This window comes from Coniosporium apollinis, assembly GCF_000281105.1.
Source record: "Coniosporium apollinis CBS 100218 chromosome Unknown supercont1.36, whole genome shotgun sequence".
NCBI classification, from domain to species: Eukaryota; Fungi; Ascomycota; class Dothideomycetes; genus Coniosporium; species Coniosporium apollinis.
Window position 1 is genome coordinate 336,845 of NW_006913298.1, and position 7,785 is coordinate 344,629.

At 36.6% G+C, this 7,785-nt stretch overlaps 1 protein-coding gene across 1 annotated transcript; it reads left to right on the plus strand.

Moving 5' to 3' along the window:
• Positions 1-1,014: 1,014 nt before the first annotated feature.
• On the plus strand, positions 1,015-2,922 carry W97_06871 (uncharacterized protein; the record flags this gene model as incomplete). The annotated part of the gene is made up of 5 exons (XM_007784855.1): positions 1,015-1,038; positions 1,091-1,431; positions 1,605-1,758; positions 1,834-2,688; positions 2,821-2,922. The coding sequence occupies 5 exons, from the start codon at positions 1,015-1,017 to the stop codon at positions 2,920-2,922; spliced, it is 1,476 nt and encodes a 491-aa protein (XP_007783045.1).
• Between the last annotated feature and the right edge of the window lie 4,863 nt (positions 2,923-7,785).

The following is a 7,785-nucleotide window of genomic DNA, read 5'->3' on the forward strand; positions in this document are numbered from 1 at the left end:
CTTTGGTAGCGCTGAAGAGGCAACAGAAGCCATTAGCAGCTTCAATCCAGAGAAGCACAAGCGCACGCGCCAACGCTCAATTGCCCTCGCAGGATTCGATACTTCAAGGATGACCACTAGGTTGACCTACATACGGTTGTGTGCACTCATGCGGCTTGACAAGTTGAGGTCCTCTTAAGCTCTTCACTCTCCATCATGTGTTCTCCACCTTTTCCCAAGGGTGGTGCTCTTCATCTCAAGCCACCGATTCTCAATCCTTCTCCTCTCTGCAAACTTTAGTGCTTTGACCAATATACAACTTCTCCCCGAATTCGAGCCGGCGGCGTCGAAGGTTGCTGTTTGCGCTCGGCATCGTTCCGCGTCGCACCGGCAGTTGAAAGTAGAGTTGCCGCGCATCTGGACCAACTCGGACTATCTTACCCGAGCTATGCTCTTCGTGGCTCACCAGACAGTTCTTGGGGCGTCGACAGCGAAGCTTTTTGTTGGTAGAGATGTGCGGAAGCCTCCACACTATCCGGGGGAGTGGGAGCCCTACGCTGTTGCGGGGCCCCAGATTAACCCATCGTTCAATCTAGACACTGAATGCAAGATTATTCATGGATGACATGCAGATACTAGCACGCGGGGTTTGACAGCTTCGCGACAACAGGGAGACGTCCATGTGCCGGAGCGGTTTGCAGATCTCGGCGCCGCTTGATAGTTAAGTCCTGTGTTTCTCGGACTCTGCGCTGTTCCTCGTATATGCTTTGGTTTCCCTAAAGGTGGTGGATCGGTTCTCAAACTGGCCCTTGATCTGGCCACCGGTCTTTCTCTCCTGGCAGATTGCCATTGCATCTGTATTACAGCATCAAAGGCATTGAGGTCAAAGTGCTTAGCAAAAGTACATCTCTGCCTCTCACACCTCTGGGTCCATTATTGATGCACACAAGATCGGTCTGCAGGAAGAATTGTCCTCTCAATCCTTCGATATCCCCATAAACCCTAGGCTCAGGTCGCATACTACAGCCGCCCACTATGGAGATGAACTATGATGATCAGGTTCGCTTCTCACGCGCACACGCTTGCCTTACATCACTAACTCGCAGCCCAGGAGCTCCATCGAATCGAAGAACAGCTCCACACTGAGATCTTGCCCGGAACTGAGATTATGACCGATGTTGGAACTCACCACTTCGTCAAAGGTTCCGGTTCCCACCAAGTCCTCGTGCCACAGCCTAGCGCGGACCCGAACGACCCTCTCAATTGGTCAAGCTACCACAAAGCTGCTGCAATTACGGCTGCGAGCTTCGTCACGTTCTCGCAGGGGTTCGGCCCATTGGCGCTAGCGCCGATGTTCGGGTATTATATGGAGGAGTTCAACTGCACGCTCGAGGAGGCTATTCAGTTCACCGGCGTTTGTATCCTGGTGCTTGGGTTTAGCAACTTCTTCTGGTACGCTCGCAGTCCCTATATTCCATAAACAGGTTCGATTTCAACATGAGACGGTGCTGATAGAGATCGTTTTGCAGGGTCCCAATCTCTACCTCATACGGTCGCAGGGTTGTGTACATATTTTCTCAGATCGTTTGCCTAGCTAGCTGCATCTGGCGAGCACGGGCAACCAGCTACGGTAGCTTCATGGGGGCCTCCGCTCTAAATGGCTTCGGCGCAGGGCCCGCGGAGACCATCCAACCCTCCGTCATCGCCGATATCTACTTCCTGCATGACCGCGGCAAGTGGAATACGCTGTACTGGGTGTGCTACATGGGCTCTCTCATGGTAGGCCTGCCATGTTTTCTTGTCGCTCCCTGAGATGCTCGTGTATCTAGATCCGAATAACTAACAGCTTTACAGTTAGGTCCTATTGTCGCCGGCCCCATGGCCGACCATATAGGCTGGCGTAACTTCTGGTGGCTCAACGTGGCCATGCTTGGTGTTTCTCTGGCCATGGTCGTGTTCATGTTCCCAGAGACAAGGTGGCACAGACTGCACCCAAATGAGATCGCACACTCCTCCCCCAACTCCTCGGCCAACGAATTGAAAGCCTTCACCGAGAAGATCGAGACCGGTGCTGATATCCAGCAAGTTCCATCCGCAGCCTCGATCGCTATTCCCGACCTTGAAGCCACAGAAACAGCAGCTCGCGACCCCCACCTTGGCAAAGGCAAGCCCTCCGAGACCCAATGGGCGCTCTTCCAAAAGAACGCGCATCCCCTTAGAACCATCATCCTAGATCTCTGGATCCCATGGAAGCTCTTCGCCTTTCCGATTGTCGAGTTCGCCAGCTTCGTCACATCATGGAGCTGCTCCTCATTCCTCACAATCAACCTTACGCAGGCGCAAGCTTTTGCGGCACCGCCTTACAACCTCAGCTCCCAGACTATAGGATTTATGAACTTCGCTATACTCATCGGTGCCTTGATCGGCCTGCTCACCGCTGGCCCGTTATCAGATTGGGTGTCAGCGTACTACACCAGCCGCAACAACGGCATCCGGGAACCGGAGATGCGGCTGCCAGCGATGATTCCTTACGTATTTATCATGCTGATTGGCAACATCGTGGTCTCCGTTGGCTGGGACAAGCACTGGTCCTGGGAGCCTATCGTTATCATCGGTTTCGCCTGCGCCGGAATACAAGTTGCCGCGCTGCCGAGTATCGTGAGCACCTATGCTGTGGATTCCTACAAGCCGGTTGCGGGGAGCTTATTTGTGAGCATCACTGTCAACAAGAACTTATGGGGGTGGGGCTATTCAAAGTTTTTGAATGGATGGGCGGCTCGAAGCGGGTAAGTGTCCTCAAGCCTGCATTCATTTTGGAAGGCGTTTTAATGAAAACAATAGATTCGTGGCCCCGATTATGACGAACGCGGGCCTTATTACACTGTGGTGCTTGTTTGGAATACTATTCTATTACAAAGGGAAGACCTTCAGGAGGTGGAGTAGGAATAGTAGTGTACATTTCATGTAGAGTAGAATGCATCGGATTTTAGTTTCTTTTCTTAGGTACATCAGGAAAAATTCGGGCGCTCGTGAAATTCCAGGACTTCCAAGGCGCTCGGAGCGCGCTCAGAGCGCTTGCAAGCACTCGCGAGCGCTCTAGACGTTCAAGATATCCAAAATATCTAAAATATATAGTACGCCTAGAACAGTTAGCGTCGCTTAGTAAGTAGAATCTTTCTAGAGTTTCTAGTCTTACTTAAATTTTACTCTCTAGTAAAAAGAGCTAAAATATTAGTTAATCTAAAAAGTAAGTAAGTAATAATTATTTTTATTAAAAGTTTACTCTCTAAACTAGCTTTATTATATACTCTCTATATTCTACTAATTAACTTAGACTTAAAGCTTTTTCTAAAAAAATAACTTAGCTACTAACTAAGTATATAAAGCTCTACTAAACTCTACTAAGCTAATACTTTTAGATAGTTTAGATATTCTAGATATTTTAGATTTATTAGATTTTCTAAATAACTTAGATACTCTAAATACTTTAGATACTTAGAGTGCTTAAAGCCTATTTATAAGCTATATATAAGTAGATATAATTACTAGAGACTCTAAGTACTTAGAGTAAACTCTAAGTAGTCTATATTAGGAAAAAATTAGGTACTTATAAAATTAGCTATAGTCTAAGACATCTAAGGCGCTCTAAGCGCGCTTAGAGTGTACTAATATATAGTCCACCTAAAATAGTTTAGTATTATCGTAGGTAAGAAGTTTAAGTATAAAGTTCAGGTAAGTAGATCGTACGTGTCTAGAGAGGTGAGGTATCGAGGTAGAACTATTAAAGTAGTAATAGGACTACGGTAATAGATTATATAAGACTAGATAGTATACAGAACGAGTGTAGTACTACTTAATATTATAATATAACTAATAATTAACTATCTTAGTTTCTTAAAGAACCATAAATCTCTATACACGCACCCTATACTAGCTCCTATATAATAAACCTTCTATACTACTATATATCTCCCTTACCTAGTAGCTATCCTATAGCTGCTCTAATCCTCTAAATAGGAGTATAGATAAATACTAAAATTACTAAAGAATAAAGTATTAAATCCTATTATAGAAGCTTAATACTAGTAAGTCCTCTTACTAATATCGCTATAGCTTACTATATACCTATTCTAATATATTTACTTCTTCTATTACTTTATAGATAGCTTCTTAATTTACTCTTTTAAGCTTCTATTTAGTAGTAGTATTCTTTTTCTTCTCTAAATCTATTAGAGAAAGTAGATTCTATCTCTTAGGCTCTTTAATTATACTAGTAGCACTATTCTTAAGCTAGTTAATATTAATAGAAGCACCGTTCTTAGGCTAGTTAATACCTTTAGAACTACTCTTAATAGGCCTCTTAATACCTCTAGAAATACCCTCTATAGATCTACCTATCTTATTAGAAACGCCTTCTATAGATCTACTAATCTTACTAAAAACGCTCTCTATAGAATTCTTAGTAGAGCCGAAAGCACCTTCCTAACTTCTACTTAATCCTAAATATAAAGACTATAAGTTACTTCTAAAGCTAGAATTCTTAGCTATTTCTTAATAACTAATTATAATAGAAGCGTTTAGATTAAAACCTAGTATAATATTATAAAGAAGCTAATCTATTAACTATATAGGGAGTCTATAACCGCTAGTTATACTATAGAAACTATAGAGTAAATTAATTTAAGTTATTTAAAAACGCTTAGCTTATTCTATATTAATAGAAAAACTAGGCTTTTAATACTAGTAGCTAGTTTGTTCTTATTAACTTCTTCTTAATTAGATTCTTTTACCTTAGGAACTCTAGCCTTAAACTACTTATTACTAGAAGATTTCTTAGCTAAAAACACTCTATAAGCCTTTAGAATTTCTACTAAAAGAAGATAAGCTATACTTTTAGTAACTAGTAAGTTATAGTTAGAAGCATTAGACTCTTCTATAAATAGTTTATATTAAACTACTATATTTATAACTTTCTAGGAATTATAATAAACTATATAGCTATTCTTAAACTAGTACTTATTCTCTTCTAATTATAGGTACCTCTAACTTATAAATAGATTGTCTTCTATTATTTTAATAAAAAATAAATCTCTAAAATAGTACTTCTCTACTTAGTAAAGTATAGTATAGGCTATTCTAAACTAATTAAAGGCCTTCTAGTACTATATATAAAGGTATTCTTTTTAAGAAGTAGAAGTACTAAAGAGTTTTATAAGATTAATAATAACTACTATATCTTACTAGAAGACTCTTTCTAATAGCATATCTAAAATAGGGTCTAGATTATATAATATTACTTCTAGAACTAAGATAGTAAACTAAGGCTTAAAGATATTATTATTACTAAAGAATATAGATACTACTAATTACCTCTAAATATAAGCGACCCTAATATTATCTATCTCTCTTAGCTTCTATTAAAAATAGTCTCTATTATATTCCACACTTAGGTATTTAGAGTAGAGGTTGTTAAGACTTAAATCTTAATGTCTATTAATTAAGGGCTTTAGAATAAAGAGGCAAGTAATAAATATATAGTACTTATTACCACGCTTAGTAATCTCTAGATAGAATATCTATAGATTCTACTATATAAGTTACTAGAGTAGAGAGAATATTATATTTAGTAAGTATAGCTTCCTCTAGAAATTATTAGAATATAAATACTTTTACTAATACTACTAGTAGTATTAGAGAATCTAATTCTACTCTATGCGAATAGCTTAATACTAAGAATTAATAATACTCTTAAGACTCTTTCCTCTATATTCTACCTTAAGACCCTCTATTATCTATTTATTAAGAAGTATTAGAAGCCTTTCTATAGTTTCTTTTAATATAAACTCTAGATATATAGGAAATACCTATAATCTCTAGACTCTCCTAGTATATATATCTTAAAAATCTATAGTCCTTTTATTAAGGAATATACTAAACTAATATATTAAATCTATAACTAACCGTAAGTTTTAGAGGCTAATATAGGTAATATACTCTAAATAAGTATAGAGAGTTTTAGTTAGTATATTATTTTATAGTTCTAAAAGCCTACTAAGTTCCTAAATATAGAAGGCGTAAAGCCTCTTCTTAAAGGGCTTAAAACTAATTACTTTCTAAAGCTATATCTTAATTATTTAATTAGCTAGATTACCATTTAATTTCTTAAGTTTGGATTTATCTACTATTAAGTTAACAAGTTCTACTAGAATACGCTCTAAGTACTAGTAATCTAAGTCTGTAACCTTCTCTATAATAGCTAGTCTATATTCTAGGAGTTTCTCCTCTTACTTTACATCTAGCTAACTCATCTTCTTTATAGCCTTACTTTTCTTTTTACTTTTTTATATTAAGCTACTTCTAGCGCTCTTATAATCTGGATCTATAGCCTTCTTACCACCTTATAGCTAATTCTAGAATCTTATTATACACTTTAGTAGTAATAAACTAAGTAACTTATCCTTTTAATACTTCTTACTATTCTTCTTTAAACTAGTTTATATACTAGCTATAGTAACTAGTAAAAGAAACACTAGACTACCTAGAGCTTTAATAATACCTTATGTATTATATTCTATTATCTACTTATTACTCTAAGTCTTAATATTTATCTTTTTAGCCGTAGTTATACTAGTCTAGTATCTTATTTAGCTTAGCTTCTCGCGTATAAACTATTATATAGCTACTTTCTTAGAATTTAGGTTAAGAAATTAATATAGAATATAGTTATTAATAGAATTAATTATATCTTATTTAAAGACTCTATTTGTAATCTATCTCTTAGTTATTTATAGGTATTAATAGCTATAATTATATTTCTAAAAGTAGTACTTTAGTTCTAGCCTTTTTATACTTTCTAAATATTAGTCTATACGCTCTTAGATATCTCTTAGGTAATTAATCATTAAGGTCTACTTCTTCTTAAAGGCGGCTATCGCTCCCTTCCGCTTCTTTTTCTATAAATATTCTACTAAAACCGGTATTACTAAGTATAGCTTATCTTTTAAAGTATTAAGCACCTTAGACTCTAACTAAATAAAAGTATTAATCTTCTAAGCTACTATATACTACTTAGTTAGAGGTAATAATAGGAACTTACTAATAAATATATTCTTTTAATTTATAACACTTATAAGGTAGCTTATATTCTAGAGACGCTAGGAACTTAGGTCCTTAAAGGGTAGATTATTCTTCTATAACTTAATATTTATATTCTAAAGAGCTTAGTTAAGTACTAGATTTTAATATAAAACTAGAGCGAGACTCTTAGAATATTTAAAGTATCTTATCTCTATAGGTATTTATAATTATCTAATACTAAATAGCTATACCACTCGCTCTCTAGGGATACTTATTATTCTATTTAGTATAGGTAAAAGCGTCTCTTTAGTATAGAAGATAGAAATTAATCGCGATAGTAACTTAAATTTTAGGGTAGAAATAGAGGTAGAAGATATATATCTATATTATATAGTAGGAGAGGGAGTAGAGAATCTAGTAACTATTTAAGAAATATCTTTATTAGGTAGTAATAACTATTTCTTTTTAGGTATAACTAGAATTAGCGGAGCTATTAAGCTATAATATAGGAATATAGGCTTATTTAGTCTATTACTTTTAAATATCTTTATACGTAAAAAGGAATATATAGATATATATATAAAGCTAATTTAAAGAAGAAATAAACGCGCTTAATTCTTCTAAAGACTTAAAAGAATAATAGAAAGAATTTTAAACGCGTTATTATAGTATTATATTTCGCGTCTATTATCTTATTACTATACAAATAACCTTATCTACATAATACCC